At 37.4% G+C, this 26,159-nt stretch overlaps 2 protein-coding genes across 2 annotated transcripts; one reads left to right on the forward strand and one right to left on the reverse strand.

Moving 5' to 3' along the window:
- Nucleotides 1–4,427: 4,427 nt before the first annotated feature.
- Nucleotides 4,428–6,566, reverse strand: LOC131613154 (uncharacterized). Its single transcript, XM_058884850.1, has one exon. The coding sequence runs from the start codon at nt 6,564–6,566 to the stop codon at nt 4,428–4,430; it is 2,139 nt and encodes a 712-aa protein (XP_058740833.1).
- A 3,398-nt stretch (nt 6,567–9,964) lies between these two features.
- LOC131613156 (uncharacterized) lies at nt 9,965–24,875 on the forward strand. The gene is made up of 7 exons (XM_058884851.1): nt 9,965–11,286; nt 11,367–11,997; nt 22,652–23,301; nt 23,381–23,507; nt 23,606–23,896; nt 23,977–24,078; nt 24,194–24,875. The coding sequence occupies exons 1-7, from the start codon at nt 9,965–9,967 to the stop codon at nt 24,785–24,787; spliced, it is 3,717 nt and encodes a 1,238-aa protein (XP_058740834.1). The 3' UTR covers nt 24,788–24,875.
- Nucleotides 24,876–26,159: the final 1,284 nt, after the last annotated feature.

A 26,159-nucleotide genomic window follows, 5' to 3' on the forward strand; every position in this document is an offset into this window, starting at 1 on the left:
GCCTTCCTATGCCTGTATTATTTACGACCTACAGTGGGGGTCGTCGTACATACATAACTCTCATTTATTTTGAGAATCTCATTACATGACACATGCATCATAACATTGCATAAATTCAACATTCGCCTTTTCAGGTCACTCTAGAGTCAAAAGGATATCATCATCCAAATACGGTGCAAATACGATCGTTTCAACGATTCAATCTTAACAATTTCGATGCTTTATTCCGAGCCTTTCTTCAAAGGCAATTCAGAAACAATCAAAGATTTTCTTACTTTTCAAGGTAGTCTTCTCCAAGACGCTTATCAACCTTTCTAGGTAGCCTTCGATAAAACCTTTTATCATCGCTAGGAGTCTTTCTATGTCAGTCTTGTTTAAGACATATTTAGGTTAACCTTGTAATTTTGTTTAAAATACTTCGTATCCTTTCTAGGAACCTCTCTAGGTTAGTCTTATTTAAGACATATCATCTCCCGTCTAAGAGCCTTTACAGGTCAATCTTGTTTGAGATATCTCACATTTTTTTAGAAACCTCTCTAGGTAATCTTGTTTAAGATATCTCATATCTTTTTAGAAGCCTCTCTAGGTAATCTTGTTTGAGATATCTCACATCTTTTTAGAAACCTCTCTAGGTAATCTTGTTTAAGATATCTCATATCTTTTTAGAAGCCTCTCTAGGTAATCTTGTTTAAGATATCTCATATCTTTTTAGAAGCCTCTCTAGGTAATCTTGTTTAAGATATCTCACGTCTTTTTAGAAGCCTCTCTAGGTAATCTTGTTTAAGATATCTCATATCTTTTTAGAAGCCTCTCTAGGTAATCTTGTTTAAGATATCTCATATCTTTTTAGAAACCTCTCTAGGTAATCTTGTTTAAGACGTTTCATATCTTTTAGGAGCCTTTCTAGGTAGTCTTGTTTAAGACATGTCTCAATCTCTTTAGGTAATATTCTGCAACTATTTATCCAATCTTTTCTAAGATGTATCTTGCTCTTTCAAGGTGTTTCTCAGTTAGTCTTCTCTAAGACAGTTCTTCCCGAGCTTTGTTTAAAGCCTAATCTGCCAATGATCTGCCCTGTTCAGGAAACCTCTTCAGGTAGTCTGGCATTACTTCATCTCCTCATATACAATCCGGACCAGGATTCACAAGCATCTCAAAAAGGTTAAACAAAGTCAATGGGTGATAAGGAGATAAGGTGTGGGAGTTATCATACATACATACTCATTTGCATACACGCAACATTTTCACGTGTAAACATTCATACACATATATCATACAACTGGGGCATATGCATGCGCATAATGCACACGCATGATGCATACGCATTTACAAAACAAACTTCCACGCAAGTGAACTTACCCGAACTAGGGTGAGCAATCCAAATGGTGCAGGGGAGTTTGCTACAACCCTAGCAAACGATCCTATTGGTACAGGTAAGCTTGTTAAAGCTAATGGACCTCTACTACGAATCCTCGCTACGTAAGACTCAGGCTTTAGCGGGACGTTTCTTTTCTCTCACACTCTAGTACAAGGTAAATTTAGGGGTCTTCCATTATTTAATAACTCTTCGATTCAAAAAACGTGAGACCTGCGTATTCTCACGCCATTCAATCCAAGGTAATTAAATAGGGGCAGCTGTCATACCCCAAAATTTACCCGATAAAACTTGCATCTGCCAATTTATTAAGGGCATTAAAAATTAGGAGTCATGGGGTTTAATATATCTATTATTAAACTCACTCTCTTATAAAATTCCCGTATAGATTGGTTTAAAATAAGTGGAGGAGTGAATAGCGAATATTGGAGATCCAATTCATTTAGGCCCAATTATTTCTCATTCATTTTAATTAATAAGATTTTTATTTTTTTATTATGGGTTTAAATAGATACTATTACTAAAAAAAAAGGGGAGGGGTATATTCAAAATAGGGGCGCTGATAAACCCAACTGGGCCCGAGCCCACTCAAAAAAATGATAATGATGTTTATTTGTCTTGGTCAAAAATATATATGCTAATCATCTCTTAAGTTTATCATTATTGTTGAGCCTGATTAAGTATTGGTTATTAGATATTATTAATTAGCATCATCATTGGGTTTATTTAACCAAATTTATTCTGCTGATTAATTGATTAAATAATTAAAAAAGTAAAGCAAAGTTATTGGTTTTTTGGTTATTGGATTGTTGATTGGGCCGAAAACAAAAAAAGAATGGGCCGGATTCGTTGGGCCACGTGTGAACCATTGGATCGGGTCAGAACCGACCCGGGTCCTGCTCATCTCCCCCAACCTCCAGCCAAACCCTAGTTCCATCTCTTGCAGCCGCCGCTCACCACCTCCAAACGCCGAACCCTAAATCGGTACTCAACCCAGGCCCAAAGATGAATCAGATTAAATCTTCAAACTCAATCAAATCGTAAAGAGAATCATATAACAGAAATGAATCGAATCAAACTTCAGATTAAAGAGGAAATTAAATCGAATGTTAAAACAGAAATTAGACAAATTTTATTGAATCAAATCTTGAATCAATTACAAATCAATAATTCCTAATTTACAATCGAATCAACTCCTAAAACTAACTGAATCCCTAATTTCCTAAAACAACAATTCAAACCTAAGTATAAATTAAAAGAAAACAGATGAAGAAAGGGAAGGAGATTCTTCTGGAGAGGACGATAGCGCCGCCGCGAGTTCGGACATTGCCTTTACCTTCGATTAAACCTGCAAACACGCGCGGAGAAATTAGCGACGGGGATTTAAACGATCCAGAAATTCAAGAAATTAAGGTGAGATCTCGTAACGAGTAGCTTAGACTGTGTTCGGTTGCATGTTGATGTACTTTATTTTTTAATCTGGAAATTTAGGGGTTAGGGTTCTTCGAATTCAAAGGTAGGGTTCTTAGATTGTTAGGTTTTTTTGTTTTTTTATCTGTGTTCTGGGTTTGAATAGGTCGAGGGTTTGAGGAATCCGGTTGATATTCAACCGGAAATCTGGATTTCACGGCGGTTTGAGAGGGGTTCACGGTGGTTTTGCGGTTTTGTTCATAAGAGAGAAGAGAGGTTTGAAAGCGTGAGGGAAAGAAGAGAGAAGCTAGAGAGAGAAAAAACGGAGAGAAATGAGAGAGGAATTTTCAGAATCCCTGCGTTAATCTCTCCTGGGCAGCCGAGTCGTCGCCACTTGTCCTTCCATGGACACTTGGCGGGCATCACTGAACGTGATTCAGTGTGCCTCCATTCAGTGCACCCTATCCAGTATCACATGCAGACTGTTTGATCCATTTGGGGTCTAGATCCAACGTTCCAAATCCGAGAATACACCATACACCACACCCTTGCGTCACACTGAATCATACGGATACTCAACCCTAATGGGCCAAGCCCCTTGCTATTAACACACCCCTAAATTACTACCCAACAATAAAACACACCCCCCCTGTATATAAACAAAAATAAAATTCAATTAAAAAAACCCTTGGATTTGTTTAGTAATTTACTAGTAAATGATGAATTAAAACTTGTTAATTTTATTCTAATAGTTCACTAATTAATTCTCCTAATTTTGGTTAACGTTAATTAACTGATTAAATAAACTTCTGAAAATTGTGGGATTATTTTTAATAACTTAGCTTAATTTCTCCTCAAACCGACTAAATCTATTAGTCGTATTAGACGAGAAATAAAACTGTTCTGATCAATTCATAACTTACTTGCTCTCAATAATTCTCTCCTCGACCCGATTGAAACTATCAGTCGCTTTAGACGAGAGATAAAAAAAATACTTGAAGATTAAAACACAATTAATTTGCTGCCCGCGATGATCGAATCAATTGATCTGAGTAACCAGCAATGCTCATCAATCTGTTAGCTATACTGGTCGAATCTATCGATCACCGCATCTAACAGTAACAAATTAAATCAGGGTTGTACGCCCAAACCTTAAAAAACACTAAACCACGACACTACAGATTTCAATCACTGCGATGTTCACAACTACGATAAGGTAATTCAAAATGCCTTCGAACATTCGCATTTCAAAACAATTTCAAAACAACTTTAAAACAACTTCAATCCACCTCAAATCAAATTCAATTCTAAGGCGTACAACCCTTCCCCGAACTACGTGGACTCTGATCCTCCATAAGGAGGTACGTAGGCACTTGGTAACAAGGCGAGTCTCCCCCTAAAAATCTTAATTCAGTTCTAAATCATAATTTTTACCCTTTTCATTTTATTAGCTATAAACCTTATCCTTTGCCATAAACCCTTATCTTTGCAATGTTAGCCTTTAGGAAAGGGTTGAGGGTGCCTAACACCTTCCCTCAACCTGATTATAATAACTTACCTTGAATCTCGTATCTGCGTAGGGTTTCCTATTCGCCCTTCAGAATAGGTGGCGACTCTAAAGCTTAATTTTTAGGGCAGGTTGCTACAATTGAAAAGAGGCTGGTGCATTCGTGAGACCGAAGGGCATCACCAAGTATTCATAGTGACCGCTATGAGTCTTGAAGGCGGTTTTATGCTCGTCCCCCTGTGCCATGCGCAACTGATGGTACCCTGACCGCATATCCAGTTTGGAAAACACCACCGAGCCATTAAGTTCATCCATCAAATCTTCGATCAAGGGAATTGGAAAACGATCTTTAATAGTCAACTCATTAAGCCTTCGGAAATCCACGCATAGACGCCATGATCCATCTTTCTTTCTTACCAAAATAGTGGGCGAAGCAAACAGACTTGTACTGTGTTGCACAATTCCTTGATCAAGCATGTCCTGCACTAATTTATCGATTACAGTCTTTTGAACCGAAGAAAAACGGTAGGGACGCAGATTGAAAGGCTCGACCCCTTCTTTAAGAGGAATTTTGTGATCAAATCCCGGACGAGTAGGGGGTAGATGAGATGGCTCTTCAAATATTTCTGCATAGGTATTTAGCAAGTCAATAATAGGCGGTGGAATGTCTGAATTGATCTCTGATGAACTCATAACATGGCAAGTAGGCAACCTGAGACTAGAATTTTCATTATTAATGGTTAAAAAACATAGTTCAGCACCCTTTTTCACAACATGAGCAAAAGACTTGTTATCAATCAACTTGAGACTAGGTACCTTTGCACCTCTTAACACAAATTTTCTGCCCTGTAGATGGAATTCCATATGTAACTTGTCAAAGTCCCAAAGGATAGGACCTAAAGACCTCAACCATTGAATCCCTAGAATCAAATCACAACACACCAGTGGTAACACAATCACATCAGCTGTGAACTGAGTTTGTTGTAATTTCCATTTTAAGCTTCTACAAATGAATGCCGCTTGCAGTTGATGGCGACCACCACCAGTAACTGTTAAAGGGGAAATAACTTCTAACTTGCAGCCAAGTGACTTTGCAACCTCCAAATCCAGAAAGTTGTGTGTACTGCCACTGTCAAGAAGAATATGAAGAAGTCTCTTATCGTGTAACCCGGTAACACGCATAGTATGGTAATTAGCAATACCAGTCAAGGCTTGCAATGATAATTGGGGGTTTTCAAAATCGTGAAGGGACTCGCTCTCGGGAACAGGAATATCCTCTGTTGATTCATCTTCATCAAGCTCAAGCACCATAAGTTGAGAGCGTTTGTGTTTGAATTGGTGACCTGGAGTAAAGAGCTCATCACAAAACATACATAATCCTTTGGCTCTACGTTCGGCCATTTCGACGGCAGAAAAAGTGCGATTAGTACGAAGAGGAGTAGTTTTAGATGTGGGGTTTGGTGGAACAGCTCTAGTTTCATTTGGAGATACAGTTGCGGAGGAAGATAAGGTGGAAGACGCAGATGGTGAAAGAGGTTTAGGAAGTAAACCGTGATTTTTAGTGAAATTGTGAAAACGGGATGGATTTCGTGATGGGTTAGGGTTCGCAGCTTCGTGTAACTTAGCGAGATTAGCTGCGTGAGCAATAGATGAGGGGTTGAACATTCTAACATGCATCTGAGTGTTGTGCTCAAGTCCCGCTAGAAAAATACTAAGAGAATGCTCTGGGATCAGGTTTACCTGTGTCAGAGCCAGCTCAAATTGATCGATATACTCCTGAATCTTGCATGTATGTTTGATCAGTAAAAGAGAAGAAAGGGGATCCTCATATGCTTCACCGAATCGAGTGGTAACGTCATTAACATATTGTTGCCATGGAGGATAAACATCAAACTTCTGGCGCATGTAGTTCAAATGCCATTGTAGAGCTAAGCCATCAAGGTGAATTGAAGCGAGGCGCACTTGCGACGCTGCCGGAGTTTCGTCTAAGAGGAAAAATTGATCACACTTGTAGAGCCATTCACGAACGTTTTTACCATTAAATCTGGGAAATTCCACCTTGGATATTCGGGTAGAGTACAAATTATGATTACCGGCACCATGTCCACCGGAGCTATGGCGGCCGTTTGAGTCCTGAGAACTATGATCAGCTTGAGCTCGAAGCATGGTGCGAATCTCCTCCATGTCAGTATTACGCTGAATCTGCATTTGCGTAAGGCGTTCTTCGAAAAGACGTTCAAGTTCATCAACAGTACGCGGCGGCGGAGGAGTCATGTCCAAGGTCGCAGGACTGATACCAATTGATACCAATCTTTGGATATTAGGGAAATGAATCCGTTAATACCCTGATTCTAACCAGGAGTAGCAAGATACAGAATACTACTCGATGATTAAGATTCAGCTGAAAAGGAAAGAATGGATAAGAAAGAGAATTTGTTGGTAAAACTTGTGTTGTTATTCATGATGTTTGCAACGGTATATAAATGCAAGCTGGATACAGGTCATCCACTCATTGCAAGGAATTCTAACAACTTTGACACCTCATCATTTAACTAAAACAATCCACTAAATGCCAAAATAAGAAAAAAAAACAAAAGTTTATTTGTTGACAATAGGAAAATATCCTATTACACCTCAACTTCTCAATCTCATCCCTCTCAATTACTCTCAAAACTCCATTCCTCTCAACTTCTCAACAACACTTAAGGTAAAATTCTCCTCAACTTACTCTCAACAATAGTATACATTCTTTTTGATTTCATATATAATCTAATTTTCGTTTTTTTTTTACAACAATTGAATCTTAGAAGACAGAATCTTGGAATAAAGCTCTGATATTTTGAAAGAAATTTTAAAAGTCTACACCAAAGTTGTCTTCAAATAAGGTACATATAAAATTTATGAACTTTTTTATATGTGTTTATGATAGAAGTGTATATATATATAGTGTGTATGTTGTTATATATAAATTTTCTGTGTGTTTGTTATATATAGATTACACTTTAGATTTTTTTTTGTATGTGTTTAGAATTTTTTTTTAATTTTTTCGAAATTAAATTCTATAGTTGCTGATTTTTGAAATTAATAGTTTAAATATAGTATCAATATACATAATATAATTTATGTTTAGTATTAAAAATAAGATTTTGTTTGGTATATTTTTATGTGTGTTAGTAAATATTATAATCTTTATTTAGAAGATTATTTAAATATTAATTAAAAAATACGATTTTTAAATATTATACCAATATTATTTAAAAAATATTAGCTTTTTTATTTTGTATTAATAAAAACAGTCTAATTTTTATTTAAGTTTAAAAACAGTATGTACTTAATAATATTATAACAGTACTATGTATAGTTTAAAAATAATAAGTATATAATAGTTTAAAATCAGTATATAATAGTTTATAATCATTATATAATAGTTTATAATCAGTATATTTAAAATAAGTATATAATATTAAAATCAGTATATTAAAATCAGTATGTATAGTTTAAAAGGAAGAGGTATTTAGAAAAAGAGTATATAAATTTTGTATAGTTAATATTATTATATAAAAATACAGTATATAAATTTTGTACTTTTGAAATTAATAGTATATATAAACAAGTAAAATCAAGTAAATATATTTTAAAAACAAATATTTTTTAGGACTAAAAACAAGTATATAGTTTATGTTTAGAAAAAGATAAATATTGAAGATAATTTTATTGCATATAATAAAAAATAGTATATAAAAACAATATATTTATTAGAACGGTATATAAATAAATAGTATATATGTGTTCATATCTAACAAATTTGTGTGCTTTTGTATATATATATATATTTTTAAAAGCAAGTATGTATGTTTAGGATTAAAAACAAGTAAATATATTTTAAAAACAAATATTTTTTTAGGACTAAAAACAAGTATATAGTTTATATATGATCACATGTATATATATTTTTAGGACTAAAAACAAGTAAATATATTTTAAAAACAAATATTTTTTAGGACTAAAAAATATTTAAAGACAATATATTTATTAAAACGGTATATAAATAATATATATATATATATATATATATATATATATATATATATATATATATATATATATATATATATATATATATATATATATATATATATATATATATTCATATCTCACAAATTTGTGTGCTTTTGTTTATATATATTTTTTAAAAGCAAGTATGTATGTTTAGGACTAAAAACAAGTAAATATATTTTAAAAACAAATATTTTTTTAGGACTAAAACCACGTAAATATATTTTATATAATATGTTTAGAAAAAGACAAATATTGAATATAATTAAACATGATTCACATGTGCAGTATGGAACATTACCAATTCTATCGTAGTTGGATGTACGATAGAATGTTTCCTGGACGACGTGGGCTTAAACCACTTTTTATGGAAGGAGTTGTCGCGTTTCTCTCGTTTGCGTTTGCTCAAGAATGTTGTCGCAGGGAAGGAGGGGTAAGGTGTCCGTGTTTAAAGTGTGGTTGCAGAAATATTATTAGTGATCCTAGTGAAGTGAAACGTCACTTGGAAAGAGTGGGTTTTAGGCCAAATTACTGGGTTTGGACATCTAATGGGGAAACAATGCAGGAGATGAGTAGTGAGGCTTCTAGCAGTTAAACACATATAGAAGCAGATATAAATAGTGTTGATCCAAGGAGTAGTTCATCACAAATGCAATATCAAGAGCAATTTAATCTCGTCGAGGAGATGTTCACTGACGCATTGGGGGTGAATGTGGCGTATGATGAACCACAAGACTTAGATGGAGAAGAGCTCCCGAATGAGAAAGCTCAAAGGTTTTATCAGTTGTTGAAAGAAATAAATATACCATTGTTTGAGGGGTCTTCTGACTCTAAGCTATCAATGTGTGTGAGACTTTTGGCTGCGAAGTCAAATTGGAATGTTCCTGATCAGTGTTTAGAATTCTTTGCGAGATTGATGTTGGACGCGACTCCTGTGAAATAAAACTTGCCTACAAGTTATTATGATGCAAAGAGGATGGTGTCGAAGTTGGGATTAGAAGTAAAAAAGATTGATTGTTGCATTAGAGGTTGCATGTTGTTTTATGACAACGAATTTGGTACAAATGATGGGGAATTGGAGGAATGTAAGTTTTGCGAGAGTCCGAGGTATTTAGTTAGCAGTAAAGGAGTTGACCAAAGGCAAAATCGCATTGCAGTGAAATCTATGTTCTATCTACCAATAATACCTAGGTTGCAAAGAATGTTTGCATCAATGCACAGTGCAAGCCAAATGGCATGGCACCATACAAACAGAATTAGTTCAGGCATGATGCGACATCCATCTGATGGCGAGGCATGGAAACACTTTGATAGAGTTCATCCTGAATTTGCACTTGAACCTAGGAATGTCCGACTTGGATTATGCTCAGATGGTTTCACTCCTTATAATTTTTCAGGAAATGCATATTCTTGTTGGCCAGTTATTGTTACCCCGTACAATCTCCCTCCTGAGATGTGCATGACGAAACCTTACATGTTTTTGACATGCATCATTCCGGGATCGTCGAGTCCAAAGGCGGGAATCGATGTTTATTTGCAACCTTTAATTGATGATCTCAAGAGGCTGTGGTTTGGGAGCGTGGACTTATGATGTGTCTCGTAAACAAAATTTTAATATGCGAGCGGCTTTGATGTGGACAATTAATGACTTTCCTGCATATGGCATGTTGTCTGGATGGGGTACACATGGTAAAATGGGATGTCCGCATTGCATGAATCACACAAAAGCGTTTACTTTGGACTTTGGTGGGAAAAGTTCGTGGTTTGACTGTCATCGTAGGTTCTTACCTACCAACCATGAATTTAGAAGGAATAAAGATGCTTTTAGAAAAGGAATAAAAGTAAAAGATCTACCTCCCCCTCGATTGTCATCGACTCAAGTATGGAATAATGTTTGTGACCTACCAAAATTCACAGACTATGGTGAAGCACGTAGAATTAAAGGATATGGGGTTGACCATAATTGGACAAAAAGAAGTATCTTTTGGGACCTCCCATATTGGAAGGATAATTTTTTGCGTCATAATCTTGATGTTATGCATATTGAGAAGAACTTCTTTGATAATGTGCTTAACACGGTGATGGATAATGAGAAGACAAAAGACAATGAGAAGGCTAGGAAAGACATGGAACTTTATTGTAATCGAAAAGAATTGGAGTTGAAACCTCGACCAAACGGAAAATTATTAAAACCCAAGGCTTGTTACACTCTTACTCCCCAAGAAGCAAAAGCTGTATGTCGGTGGTTAAATGAATTGAGGATGCCTGATGGTTATTCTTCTAACCTGGCAAGATGTGCTGACGCCAACACTGGGAAATTGCATGGAATGAAAAGTCACGATTGTCATATTTTCATGGAACGATTACTTCCAATTGCATTCAGTTCACTGCCCAAGAATGTGCTTAATCCACTTACTGAGATCAGTCAATTTTTTAAAGACATTTGTGCTTCAACTTTAAGAGTAGACGACATCATTAAATTGGACCGAAATATTCCGGTCATTCTTTGCAAGTTGGAGCAAATATTCCCGCCAGGTTTCTTTGATTCTATGGAGCATCTCCCTGTGCATCTTGCTTATGAAGCTTTTCTAGGTGGACCTGTTCAATATAGATGGATGTATCCATTTGAACGATTCATGGGTGATTCAAAGCGATCAGTTAAAAATAAGGCACGAGTTGAGGGATCAATTTGTGCACATTATATACATCGCGAAACATCACATTTTTGCTCTCATTATTTCAATCACATGATGTTGTCTCCAAGAATCATAAGGAACGAAGTTCACTTCAGTGAAAGAAGTCAATTTACCTTATCAATTTTCGGTCGTCCAGGCCGTCCCGCAGGAAAGAAGAGTGAGCATTGGCTTTCACAAAAAGAAATGCAATCTGCTCATGTTCATGTGCTGATTAACTGCGTTGAAGTTAAACCATATCTTGAGTAAGTATATTTTAAATTAAGTGTATATGTTTAATTGGTTAAGATTTACCTTCTCTAACCTTTTTTTCTTTTCGAAATAGGGCATTTGGTACCTACTATTATCAAAGCACAGGCGAACAACCATCGACTGGTTACACACATGCCTATTTTCCAACATGGTTTAAGCAACAATTATCATGTATTGTTACACTAAGTCCTGACTTAATACATTTGCGAAATTTGTCTGAAGGCCCTATTCAACGTGTAAATGAATGGCACACATATTTTGTAAACGGTTATAAATTTCACACTGAGGAATGGAGTGTAGGGAAGAAAACCGTAAACAGTGGTGTAGTCGTAAAAGGAGTTACAGAGGGTGGTGAGGACGACTTCTATGGGGTTATCACACATATTTACGAGTTGGTTTATAATTATATGGACTCGGAAAATAAAGTTGTCTTATTTTATTGTGATTGGTATGATCCATCTTCTAGAGGAACAAAAATTGATAAAAAGTATAACATTGTTGAGATCCGAAGAGATAGAAAGTACAAAGAGTATGACCCTTTCATTATGGCACATAATGTTAGGCAAGTTTATTATGTACCTTATCCTTCAATTACCCCACGGAAACGAGAATGGTGTGTTGTAATCAAGTCCAACCCAATGGGTCACATTGAGACTGATGAGTTAATGGAAGATGTTGCATACCAACATGATGAGATTTCACCTGTTAATTGTAACACTCCATTTATTTTCATAATTTAATTTAATTAAATTAATTGAATTATGAGGAATTAAGCAATTGGGCTTGAGTTGTGGTTAGTAAGGAAGGGGGTGCATTGGTAGGCCCTATTACTAATTAAAATAATTTTATTTTATTCTTAATAAAATAGAAGGAGTGGTAGAATAGAGAAGGTTACAGTATTGGGAAAAGAAGTCTGAACGTGAAAAGAGAAGAGGAACGGAGAAGTGCGACCGAGGAAGAACGAAGAATCAACCTTCAGGTAAGGGGGGACTCTTCCGTTTATCTTCTATTATGGGATTATAGGTAGTATGATAGAATTTGATCGTGTTATTCGGATCAATTGGGTTATGCTTAGGTTGTAGAAATGTTAGGTTTTTGGGAGAATTGATTTATAATGAATTGTATTGATCGTGTGTGGTGATAATTGGATGGTTGAATGTATTATAAATGTGTTATAATATGTGTTATTTCACTGTATGCGAAATCTGGTTGGAGTGAGTTTGGTTTGGTAGTGATTCGGTGAAAGAGGGACGAAATCGTAGGCTGTTTTCTGCTATTCGGAGCGCTGGAAATCGCCAGTTCGCGCCGCGTCCAGGAGTTGGCGCCGCGAACTGCTTGGCAGAAGGCCAGGAAGTTTTTGTTGTGCTCAGTACGCGCCGCGTCCAGGAGTTGGCGCCGCGAACTGCTTGGCAGAAGGCCAGGAAGTTTTTGTTGTGCTCAGTACGCGCCGCGAGAGTATGGTCGCGCCGCGAAAGCGTAGTTTCTTCTCGTTCGGCGCCGCGAAACCTTGTTTGCGCCGCGAAGGCGTAGTTCCTATTTGTTCTGCGCCGCGAACCGTGTGTGGCGCCGCGTGCTGTTAGTTGTTGCGACTGTCCATTTTGAAAAGTTTTAAAGAGGTGTAACTTTTAAACCGTAAACCGGATTTTGGTGCCGTTTCGAGTACAGTGAAGCTAATCAGATAATTTATATAATCAAAAGGTGTTTGGAGTTGTGGCTCGAACTATTATTTTTAAAACACTCGATCTTATTTGTTGTGGTGGGATATGCTTATAGGTTCACTAATGAATGTCTTACCTGTATGATGACGTGGTTATATCTGGTGTTTATTATACATGTATTGTTGGTATGAAATATGTGTTTTATTGATGATTATGACAATGATCGATGTATGTGGGTGATGAGCATGTTATGGTTGATGCATGCATTCATAATCATTTGGTGGCTGGTCCTTGACGATGGTGGATCAGTGGTAGCTAATTCCCATTGTGTGGAATTAGTGAGTGGGTGTTACCGTATCCTTGACGATGGTGGGTCGGTGAGTTGGGTTATCCCAGATTTTGGTACCACATGCATGTAGTTGCATTGCATTAGGCTGTTTTGCTATTATAACATGAATGGAAGATTGTCCAATGTTATAATATGTGTTAATTTGGTTGTTTGCTTGCTGATTGTATGGTTTGAATCTGATCATAACTGTGATTGGGTGAATGGCATGTGAAATGATATTTTATTATCTATATCTTATAACATTAGTTAAATGTGAATGAGACTCACCCTTACTGTTGTTATTTTTCAGATTGAAGAGTAGCTCTCGTACTTGGTGAGGATTAGCTCGTCAAGTAGTGTTAGAGTCATTTGGTACCGTGTCATGCTCTGGTCGTGTAACACTGGGGGCGTCGTTTAGAATTATTTGCTGAACTTTTTATTTTGGATGGATTTGTATGTTAACGCTCTAAGTCTGTGACTTGGCTGTTTGTTATTCAGATGTTAAAGATAATTCCGCTGTGTTAACATGATGAATCTGAATAAATTTGGTTGACGTTCTCCTTTATGGCATGACATGAGTATTGTTGTTTGAATTATATGGAAGTTGTAATGCCCTTTTCATGTTTACTCTGATTATTGTTTATTATTTATGCGGGGTATTAGAAGGGTGTTACAATAGTGGTATCAGAGCCTGGTTGGTCGTTTGAGTCAGAGTCTTAGTGTCGGTTGATCCCTCGTATGCGATTAGTGTAAGATTGACACTATCGATACTTCTTGTTCTAATAAATATTGTTTGATATTTAGCAGAACAATGGCCGGAAGAGGAGGAAGGAACGACGACGCGATTGCTGAGGCTCTCGGTATGATTGCTGGTGTGTTGGGGGGGAATGCCAATGGAGCTGGAATTGGTGCTGACAGGCAGCTGAATAGTTTTCAGAGGAACAACCCTCCGTTGTTCAAAGGCACTCACGATCCCGAAGGCGCCCAGAAGTGGCTGAAGGAAATTGAAAGGATCTTCCGGGTGATTGATTGTGACGAAAATCTGAAGGTGAGATATGGGACTCACATGCTGTCTGAAGAAGCTGATGATTGGTGGATGGCTAGTAGGGACGAACTGCAAGCTGCAGGTGTTGCAATCACTTGGGCTGTGTTCAAGAGAGAATTCTTGCGGAGGTACTTTCCTGAGGATGTTAGAGGCAGGAAAGAGATTGAATTTTTGGAGCTGACACAAGGTAACATGACTGTGCCAGAGTATGCGTCCAAGTTTGTTGAGCTAGCAAAGTATTATGTCCACTACAATAATGATGAGGCTAGTGAATTCTCAAAGTGTGTTAAGTTTGAGAATGGTCTCCGTGATGAGATTAAGCAGGGTATCAGATACCAGAGAATTCGCAGGTTTGTCGATTTGGTTGACTGCAGCCGAATCTTTGAAGAGGACAATATTAAACTGAAGTCGTCACACTCTCGCGAGTTAGTCGACAGGAAAGGGAAAAAGCTTATGGATCGTGGTAAGCCATATGGTAAGGGTAATCAGAAAGCTGGAGGCTGGAAGAAGCCTAGTGGGGGAGACTCTAGTGCCCCTATTGAGTGCTTCAAGTGTGGAGAACCTGGACATCGCATTCACGAGTGCAAAAGTGAGGAAAAGAAGTGCTATAGATGTGGAAAGGCAGGTCACATTGCTATTGAGTGCAAGGGGAACACTGTAACTTGTTTCAACTGCGGGGAAGAAGGTCATATTAGTCCTAAGTGTCCTAAGCCGAGGAAGAATCAAGCTGGTGGTAAGGTGTTCGCCTTATCTGGTTCAGAGACTACCCCAGAGGATCGGTTGATTAAAGGTACGTGTTTTATCCATGGCACTCCTTTAATTGCAATAATAGATACTGGAGCAACTCACTCGTTTATTTCATTGGATTGTGCTAAGCGACTGAAATTGGAAATATCTGAGATTAATGGAAGTATGATCATTGACACTCCTGCGTCGGGTTCAGTGACTACTTCGTTTGCTTGTTTGAACTGTCCAATTGATATTTTTGGTAGAGAATTCGGAATGGACTTAGTGTGCCTTCCGTTGGAACAACTTGATGTTATCTTGGGTATGAATTGGTTGCAATTTAATCGGGTTCATATCAATTGTTTCACGAAAACGGTTATTTTTCCTGATGATGTCAGTGTTGAGGACTTGGAGATGACGGCTAGACAAGTGGATAAAGCAATGAAGGACGGAGCTGCCGTGTTTATGTTGATTGCGTCCATGGAAGTGAAAGAGAAAGCGGTGAGTAGTGACTTACCGGTAGTATGTGAATTTCCGGAAGTTTTCCCAGAAGACGTAAGAGAATTACCGCCAGAGAGGGAGGTGGACTTTGCTATTGAATGAATTCCGGGAACTAGTCCTGTGTCGATGGCACCTTATCGTATGTCGGCGTCGGAATTGACTGAGTTGAAGAGTCAATTGGAAGAGTTACTTGAGAAGAAATTTATTCGCCCTAGTGTCTCACCGTGGGGTGCACCGGTGTTACTAGTGAAGAAGAAAGAAGGTTCAATGAGGTTGTGTGTGGATTACAGACAACTAAACAAGGTTACTATCAAGAATCGGTATCCTTTGCCGAGGATTGATGATTTGATGGATCAACTAGTTGGAGCATGTGTGTTCAGCAAAATTGACTTGAGGTCGGGATATCATCAGATTCGGGTGAAGACGGACGATATTCAGAAAACGGCATTTAGAACGAGGTATGGTCATTACGAATATACAGTGATGCCATTTGGAGTAACCAATGCGCCGGGGGTTTTCATGGAGTATATGAATAGGATCTTCCATCCTTATCTGGATCAGTTCGTAGTAGTATTTATTGATGATATTTTAATATATTCTAAGAATGAAAAAGAGCATGCGGATCATCTTAGAGTGGTATTGGAACTATTGAAGGAAAAGAAACTTTATGCAAAACTGTCAAAGTGTGAGTTCGGGTTAAAGGAAGTGAGTTTTCTTGGGCATGTAATTTCTAAGGATGGTATTGCCGTTGACCCAACGAAAGTAGAAGCAGTGTCTCAGTGGGAAGCTCCGAGGTCAGTTTCCGAAATCCGTAGTTTCCTTGGTCTGGCGGGTTACTATAGAAAGTTCATTGAAGGTTTTTCAAAGTTAGCATTACCGTTAACTAAGTTGACTAGGAAGGGTCAAGCGTTTGTTTGGGATTCGAAATGTGAAGAAGGATTCCAAGAGTTGAAGAAGAGGTTGACTAGTGCGCCGATCTTGATTTTGCCGAATCCGGCGGAATCTTTTGTTGTTTATTGTGATGCTTCGTTGTCAGGATTAGGAGGTGTACTGATGCAGAATCAACAGGTAGTCGCTTATGCGTCGAGACAACTCAAGGTGCATGAGAGAAACTATCCGACTCATGACTTAGAGTTGGCAGCAGTGGTATTTGTGTTGAAGTTGTGGAGGCATTACCTATATGGTTCAAGGTTTGAAGTATTTAGCGATCACAAGAGTTTGAAGTACCTCTTTGACCAAAAAGAGCTGAATATGAGACAAAGAAGATGGTTAGAATTTCTCAAGGATTATGATTTTGAACTGAATTATCATCCGGGTAAAGCAAATGTTGTTGCCGATGCATTGAGTAGGAAGTCCTTGCATATGTCTATGCTTATGGTGAGAGAATTGGATTTAATTGAGCAATTCCGAGATTTGAGTTTAGTATGTGAAGACACTCCTACCAGTGTTAAATTGGGTATGCTGAAGCTGACTAGTAGTATTCTTGAGGAAATTCGAGAAGGTCAGAAGACTGATGTAGAGTTGGTTGATAAGTTGACTCTGATTAACCAAGATAAAGGGGGTGAATTCAGAATCGACGAGAATGGTATAATGAGGTTTGGTAATCGTGTTTGTGTTCCTGATGTTGTCGAATTGAGGAAGAGTATTCTTGAAGAAGGACATCGTAGCGGATTGAGTATTCATCCTGGTGCTACCAAGATGTATCATGACTTAAAGAAGCTGTTTTGGTGGCCTGGAATGAAAAAGGAAATAGCTGAATTTGTCTATGCTTGTTTGACTTGCCAGAAGTCGAAGATTGAGCATTAGAAACCGTATGGAGCTATGTGTAACACCCCTCTAAATAACCCGCGGCAATTAAACAAATTATTAAATCAGAGTAACATGTAGAGAGGTATCACAATTCATAAATAACAAAAATACACGTCACATAAGTCATGCATCATTGGAACACCTGAAAATCATAACTCATTATCCAAACCATGTTCTACGCAGCGGAAAAATACCACATCAAGTCTACATTATTACTAAATGTATCAGACTTCAAACAAAACAGATAAATATAGAGTTACAATCAAAATTACAAACAAACGTTCCCAATGTTACAACTACCAGAGCATGACACCTGACGCTAACTAAAAAAAAACACTGACTCATGAGCTAATCCTCACCGAGTCGAACAGCCGCTATCCTCAGTCTGAAAATGACAACATGTAAGGGTGAGTCTCGTCATAATTAACAAATGTTATAAGGTTATAAAGCAATAACACGTCACAGTTGCATCATTCACCCAATTGTTTCATAAACAGACAATCAAAACAAAACAAATAACAACCAACGCATCATCAGCATTTACAACACTGGAATACCTCCAATCATGTCATAAATCATGCATATGAATGAACTGACACTATGCATGTGGTACCAACGTCATCCAATGGGAATAACCCATGACCGATCTATCATCATCCAGATACGGCCCTGCCAGCACAGATTCCACACAATGGGAATCATGCCCTTCACTGATCCAACACTTCCCTTATGGATACAGTATCAAAAATGCACATGAATGAATGCAACATATATAGCATACTTATATCATTATCATCATCATCCTCATTAATCATCATCATCCAAGTATGTTCATATATATTAACATCATTCAACCACAATTCTATCATCATCATGTCGAAAACATGCACATATTTGCTACAATCATCATCATCATCAAGAAATAGCAACATATATTATCATCATTCTAAAACCAGTCCAATCCTCATCCCCTAGATCGTTTAATAAGGTTCATTTAGCCCAAAACGGCGCATCAAATGAACCAACGGTTAGAAAGTTATGCCTCTTTGAACTTTCTTAAAATATCACAAAACATCAACAGCACGCGGCGCCATCACACATTCGCGGCGCGGAACGAATCGAAACAACGCCTTCGCGGCGCGGCCACATTTTCGCGGCGCGGAACGAATCGGAACAACGCCTTCGCGGCACGGTCACCTGTTCGCGGCGCGTACTGAACGCAACAAGACTTCCTGACCTTACGCCTTCAGGTTCGCGGCGCCTCCCCTATGTACGCGGCGCGAACCGCGATTCTAAAAACCCCAATCTGCAGAAAAACAGCATTCCATGTATCCCAAACACCCCAACACATACTAGTGCGAACATGGAGAATTAGAATGCACAAACAACACAAATTACGTCTCGTAATGCACCAAATATACATCAATTGAGATTATAACAACACATACATCATAGATTCAAACACAGGGGTCAAATATCATACAATTGACACAATCCCTAAACCTATCATATGACTCAATTGATCCGAATTCTACATCTATTCAGCATTACCAACCCCTAACCCAATAATAGATGATAATCAGACAAGTCCCCCCTTACCTTAGATGATTCTGGATTCTTGGTCTCTCCCTCTATCGTTCTCCTTCACGTTCTTCGTTCTTCAGACTTCTTTCTTTCACGCTCTTTCTTTTTCCCAATTCCAATGTTTATGAAATAATAAAATTAGAAAAAGGTTTTTCAGAATTACCCCCCCTTCTTCCTCTATTTCCACATATGGCCCAAAAGCCAAAACCTCATTTATTTATTATTTCCACAATTTCTTTAATAATTCTAATTATTAATTCAATAATAAAATTAAATTAATATTAAAATTATACGGGCGTTACACTATGCAACCGTTATTTATTCCAGAATGGAAGTGGGATAGTATATCTATGGATTTTGTTTCAGGTTTGCCGAGGACGGTGAAGAATTGTGAAGCTATTTGGGTTATTGTAGACAGGTTGACAAAGTCTGCTCACTTTATACCAATGAGAATGGATTACCCAATGGATAAGCTGGCTCAATTGTATATTGAAAGGATAGTGAGTTTACATGGTATTCCTTCGAGTATTGTGTCAGATAGAGATCCAAGGTTTACATCCAGATTCTGGGAAGGTTTGCAGAAGGCTTTGGGTACTAAGCTGAGATTGAGTTCTGCTTATCATCCACAGACGGATGGACAGACAGAAAGAACTATTCAATCACTAGAAGATTTGTTGCGTGCTTGTGTGTTGGAAAAGGGCGGTGCTTGGGATAGTTATCTACCCTTGATCGAATTTACTTACAATAATAGTTTTCACTCAAGTATTGGTATGGCTCCGTTTGAAGCTTTGTATGGTCGGAGGTGTAGAACGCCTTTATGTTGGTACGAATCTGGCGAAAGTGCTGTGATTGGGCCGGAAATTGTTCAGGAGACAACAGAAAGGATTAAGATGATTCAGGAGAAGATGAAGACTTCTTAGAGTCGGCAGAAGAGTTATCATGATAAAAGAAGAAGGACACTTGAATTTCAAGAAGGAGATCATGTGTTCTTGAGGGTGGCTCCTACAACTGGTGTTGGTAGAGCACTGAAGTCAAGGAAGTTGACTCCGCGTTTCATTGGTCCGTTCCAGATTACGGAGAGGGTGGGAGAAGTGGCGTATCGTATTGCGTTGCCACCGACGCTTGCGAATCTGCATGATGTATTCCACGTATCACAGTTGAGGAAATACATTGCTGATCCATCTCATGTGATCCAAGTCGATGATGTACAGGTAAAGGACAATCTGACAGTTGAAACTTTGCCTATGAGGATTGAAGACCGAAGGCTGAAACAATTGCGTGGCAAGGAGATAGCACTGGTCAAAGTAGCTTGGGGAGGACCAGCAGGTGGGAATGTGACTTGGGAATTGGAGAGTCAGATGAAGGATTCCTATCCAGAGTTATTTGCCTAAGGTATGTTTTCGAGGACGAAAACTATTTAGTGGGGGAGAGTTGTAACACTCCATTTATTTTCATAATTTAATTTAATTAAATTAATTGAATTATGAGGAATTAAGCAATTGGGCTTGAGTTGTGGTTAGTAAGGAAGGGGGTGCATTGGTAGGCCCTATTACTAATTAAAATAATTTTATTTTATTCTTAATAAAATAGAAGGAGTGGTAGAATAGAGAAGGTTACAGTATTGGGAAAAGAAGTCTGAACGTGAAAAGAGAAGAGGAACGGAGAAGTGCGACCGAGGAAGAACGAAGAATCAACCTTCAGGTAAGGGGGGACTCTTCCGTTTATCTTCTATTATGGGATTATAGGTAGTATGATAGAATTTGATCGTGTTATTCGGATCAATTGGGTTATGCTTAGGTTGTAGAAATGTTAGGTTTTTGGGAGAATTGATTTATAATGAATTGTATTGATCGTGTGTGGTGATAATTGGATGGTTGAATGTATTATAAATGTGTTATAATATGTGTTATTTCACTGTATGCGAAATCTGGTTGGAGTGAGTTTGGTTTGGTAGTGATTCGGTGAAAGAGGGACGAAATCGCAGGCTGTTTTCTGCTATTCGGAGCGCTGGAAATCGCCAGTTCGCGCCGCGTCCAGGAGTTGGCGCCGCGAACTGCTTGGCAGAAGGCCAGGAAGTTTTTGTTGTGCTCAGTACGCGCCGCGAGAGTATGGCCGCGCCGCGAAAGCGTAGTTTCTTCTCGTTCCGCGCCGCGAAACCTTGTTTGCGCCGCGAAGGCGTAGTTCCTATTTGTTCCGCGCCCCGAACCGTGTGTGGCGCCGCGTGCTGTTAGTTGTTGCGACTGTCCATTTTGAAAAGTTTTAAAGAGGTGTAACTTTTAAACCGTAAACCGGATTTTGGTGCCGTTTCGAGTACAGTGAAGCTAATCAGATAATTTATATAATCAAAAGGTGTTTGGAGTTGTGGCTCGAACTATTATTTTTAAAACACTCGATCTTATTTGTTGTGGTGGGATATGCTTATAGGTTCACTAATGAATGTCTTACCTGTATGATGACGTGGTTATATCTGGTGTTTATTATACATGTATTGTTGGTATGAAATATGTGTTTTATTGATGATTATGACATTGATCGATGTATGTGGGTGATAAGCATGTTATGGTTGATGCATGCATTCATAATCATTTGGTGGCTGGTCCTTGACGATGGTGGATCAGTGGTAGCTAATTCCCATTGTGTGGAATTAGTGAGTGGGTGTTACCGTATCCTTGACGATGGTGGGTCGGTGAGTTGGGTTATCCCAGATTTTGGTACCACATGCATGTAGTTGCATTGCATTAGGCTGTTTTGCTATTATAACATGAATGGAAGATTGTCCAATGTTATAATATGTGTTAATTTGGTTGTTTGCTTGCTGATTGTATGGTTTGAATCTGATCATAACTGTGATTGGGTGAATGGCATGTGAAATGATATTTTATTATCTATATCTTATAACATTAGTTAAATGTGAATGAGACTCACCCTTACTGTTGTTATTTTTCAGATTGAAGAGTAGCTCTCGTACTTGGTGAGGATTAGCTCGTCAAGTAGTGTTAGAGTCAGTTGGGTCCGTGTCATGCTCTGGTCGTGTAACACTGGGGTCGTCGTTTAGAATTATTTGCTGAACTTTTTATTTTGGATGGATTTGTATGTTGACGCTCTAAGTCTGTGACTTGGCTGTTTGTTATTCTGATGTTAAAGATAATTCCGCTGTGTTAACATGATGAATCTGAATAAATTTGGTTGACGTTCTCCTTTATGGCATGACATGAGTATTGTTGTTTGAATTATATGGAAGTTGTAATGCCCTTTTCATGTTTACTCTGATTATTGTTTATTATTTAAGCGGGGTATTAGAAGGGTGTTACATTAATGAGGTAATTGAAACCGAGGAGATTGTAAGTTTGTGTGATACTACAGTTGATGGTCAACAAGTTGATGCAAGTATCTTGTTGTCAACAAATCCTATGGAAGAAGAGCATGAAGAGCTAGGAGAGTCTGAAGACAATAATATCAGATGCGATGAAGACAACGAAGATTATGATGATGAATAAATTGAATATGTAATATTATCTTGAGTATTTCACATATTATCTTGTGTAATAGTATCTTGTGTAATATTAACTTTTAAATATTATCTTGTGTAATATTAAATTTCAAATATTATCTTGTGTAATATTAACTTTCAAATATCATCTTATGTAATATTAACTTGATAATATTATCTTGTGCAATTATCTTTCAAATATTATCTTGTGTAACAGGAAAAAATGCCACCCAAGAAAGATGAAAAAGGTAAGGGTCAACAAAAGCCTCGTCGCACTAGATTCATTGTAGAGGAGGTTCCTAACTCAGATATGTTCGTTCCTATGCCACGCTCTACTCCACGCTCTACTATACCGCCTATGCATCCTACACCGCCTATGCATCCTACACCGTCTATGCATCCTACACCGCTTATGCATCCTACACCGCCTATGCATCCTACACCGCCTATGCATCCTACACCGTCTATGCATCCTACACCGCCCATGTCTGGATCTTTCACTGGATTACTATCCATGCCCCCTGGATCAGGTTTTTTTTGTCCTCCTGGATACTCTTACCCCACATATTTTCCTACGGAGACAGGTGGATCTAGCATGCCATTACCCATGCATATGGGGACAGGTGGATCTGGTAGCATGCCATTACCCATGCATATGGAGACAGGTGGATCTAGCATGCCATTACCCATCCCTTCAGAGGATGATACCAGTGCTCCTGGAGATACCAGTGCTCCTGGAGATACCAGTGCTCCTGGAGATACTAGTGCTGAGGAGCAAACGAAGAGGAAGCGTATTTTGAAAAAAAATACGACTCAAAAAATTAAGTATCATGAGGGCAGACTAATCATTTATCCCGATGCAGGATCGTAAGTTTTTGTGTTTTTATATTATATTTTAAATATGAGTTTTATTTAATCAATACTAACTCAAGATTTTGTTGTTTAGAATTGTTCCCTCACATCAGGCAGTATCGATCATAACAAATATTATAAAAGAGAAGTACACACAATTCTGGCCGTCTTATGGAGCTGTACATGAAGATGAAAAGGAAAAATGGTTTCAGGCATTTCAGGTATAATTTACTTATTCATTTTGACATTTCCTTTTTTATTTTTGTGATATTCATGATTCTACTTTATTTAATATTTTTAAATTCATACAACAATGTAGGAGCATTGTGTTTGGGATGTTAGAGATGAGGCCGCGATTAAAGAAAACTTTAACACAAAATGTGCTGCTCGATTTTCTGATACCATGAGGAATGTTAGACTTAAATGGGAAGCAAAAGGGACACGTCCACGTTGGATAGGAGAAGATATATTCCCAAAGCTTATTGATCATTGGAATTCTGATAAGTTTAAGGAAATATCTGAGCAGGCAAAGAAAAATAGAGCATCTGAAGTTGGTGGCTGCAACTACGCAGCGGGAAGTATTAGTGTGGCTGAAGTTGCGCGAAGGATGGTACATAAATTTATTAATTTTTTATTAAACTATTATTTAAATGTTTCATTACATTGCATTAATTTTTTTTACTTGTTTAGCGTGAAGAATTAGGCAGAACTCCACTCCTTAATGAGCTCCACATGGAGACTCATCTCAAGAGAAATGGAGAGTTTATTGACGAGCGCGCAAAAATCACTCAAGTAAGTTATTTTTATATCAAAGATATTTTATTTATTTCTTTTATATGTACATAGTTTTATTTCTTTTATATGTAATAGTTTATTTGAATCATGATAACATTTAATTTTTTTATAGGAGAATTTTGATAAAGAACTTGCCATAAAGTTGTCAGAGCATCCTGAAATACCCCAACCACCACCAGGGTATCCTGTTGACCCCAGTATTGGTTTTCAGACTTGGTATAAGGTTTCAGGTGGAAAGAAGAAAAATGGGAGAGTGTATTGTACTGGAGGGCATTCCAAAAATATCAAGCGGCGTAGTAGAGATTTCAAAATGAGATATGCTGATGGAGAAGGATCATCCACTCCACCTATATTAACCGCCGAAATGCTTGAAACTGTGAGAAACTTGGCAAATACTGAGGCAGCACAACAAGTAGCAGCAAGAAATTTGGAAATTGAAGAGATGAAGAGAAAACAATTAGAGATGCAGGAGGAAATGCAAAGAAGAGAAAGAGAATTACGGGAAAAAATGAGGAGAGAATTTCAGGAAGAAATGAGGAGGCAGGCACAGGAATATCAAGAAGCAATGCGAATTGCAAATGAACGGTCACAAAGGTTTGATCAATTTTTTGCTTCACAAAATATGAGTGGTGGTGGATTTGGAGGAACTAGTGGATATGGAGGAGCTGATGAAGAAGAGGAGGAACAAGATGGGGGGAATAATTAAATTTACATATTTAAGTTTATTTTTATTTGTATGGAACAATTTGTGTTAATTATTTTGAACTTATTTTTAAATATTATTGTAATTTTGTATGGAGTTTAATTTTTAATATATTTGCTTAAATATTAATTATTATATGTATTATAATAATTTTGTTTTAATTTGAATTATTATTATATATATATATATATTTTTTAATTTAAATTATATTATAATTATATATATATTTATTATGTACGATATTGAATACTATTTTTTTTTAAATATAAACAATTTGCGAGGGGCTAATCCCCAAGCAAAAAAATTTATCCTGCATTTTGCGAGGGGCTAATCCCCAAGCAAAATATCTGACGCAGTCTGCCCATGTGCAGACTGCTAGCTGGTGCCTATTGCTGTAGCCTGCAGAGTAGAATTTTGAGTTTGCATTTAGCGAGGGGTATAACCCCTGGCAAATTAGCGAAGTGTTTATCCCCTCGGTAATGGATTTGCGACCCCCTGTTTTGCTAGGGAAGCTGTCCCCTCGCAAATTGTGCATTTGTGAGGGGTTTTTGCCTTTAGTGAGGGGCTTAGCCCCTGGCAAATTGCAGTATTTCTTGTAGTGCTTACCCTTTACTGCAATTTAAGTCATGAGAGTATCTAATCTGTAAATTAGTTTATTCCACAATGGATTGTCTTCTTGAGGCATAGCAAAATTTTTAGGGATAAAGAATAATTAATTATAAGAAAAAATATAACAAAAGATTGGGTTTTGTTTGGCGCAATAATTTCAACTATCGAGTCTCTAAATTAGTTAATTCCACGATGGGTCCTCTTCTTCGTGACAAAAAAATTTCTAGGCATAAAGAATAATAATTAATGATATAAAACAAAGATAATAAAAGAAAGAATTTTGTTCCGCATTAGTCATATAGATCACGGCCGACCAACATAGAGGAATTCCACTCTTTCCGAAATTATCTCAACACACGAGAATTATCATCTAGTAAATCACAAAGGATCTTAACTCTAAGTACATCCAACAACTCTCATCAATCCACTCCTAACAAACTATGAGTTTATTATTTCTCTCTCTCTCTCTCTCTCTCTCTCTCTCTCTCTCTCTATATATATATATATATATATATATATATATATATATATATATATATATATATATATATATATATATATATATATATATATATATATATATATATATATATATATATATATATATATATATATATATATATATAGAGAGATGAGAGTATTTTTAAATAAGAGATGAGAGGAAGAAATATCAACCATTGGATTCATCAAGAGAGAATGTTAATACATTAATGAGGCTATTAATTTCTCTCTCTTGATGAATCCAATGATTGATATTTCTTTCTTT

Source organism: Vicia villosa, linkage group LG6 (genome assembly GCF_029867415.1).
Source record: "Vicia villosa cultivar HV-30 ecotype Madison, WI linkage group LG6, Vvil1.0, whole genome shotgun sequence".
Lineage (NCBI taxonomy): Eukaryota > Viridiplantae > Streptophyta > Magnoliopsida > Fabales > Fabaceae > Vicia > Vicia villosa.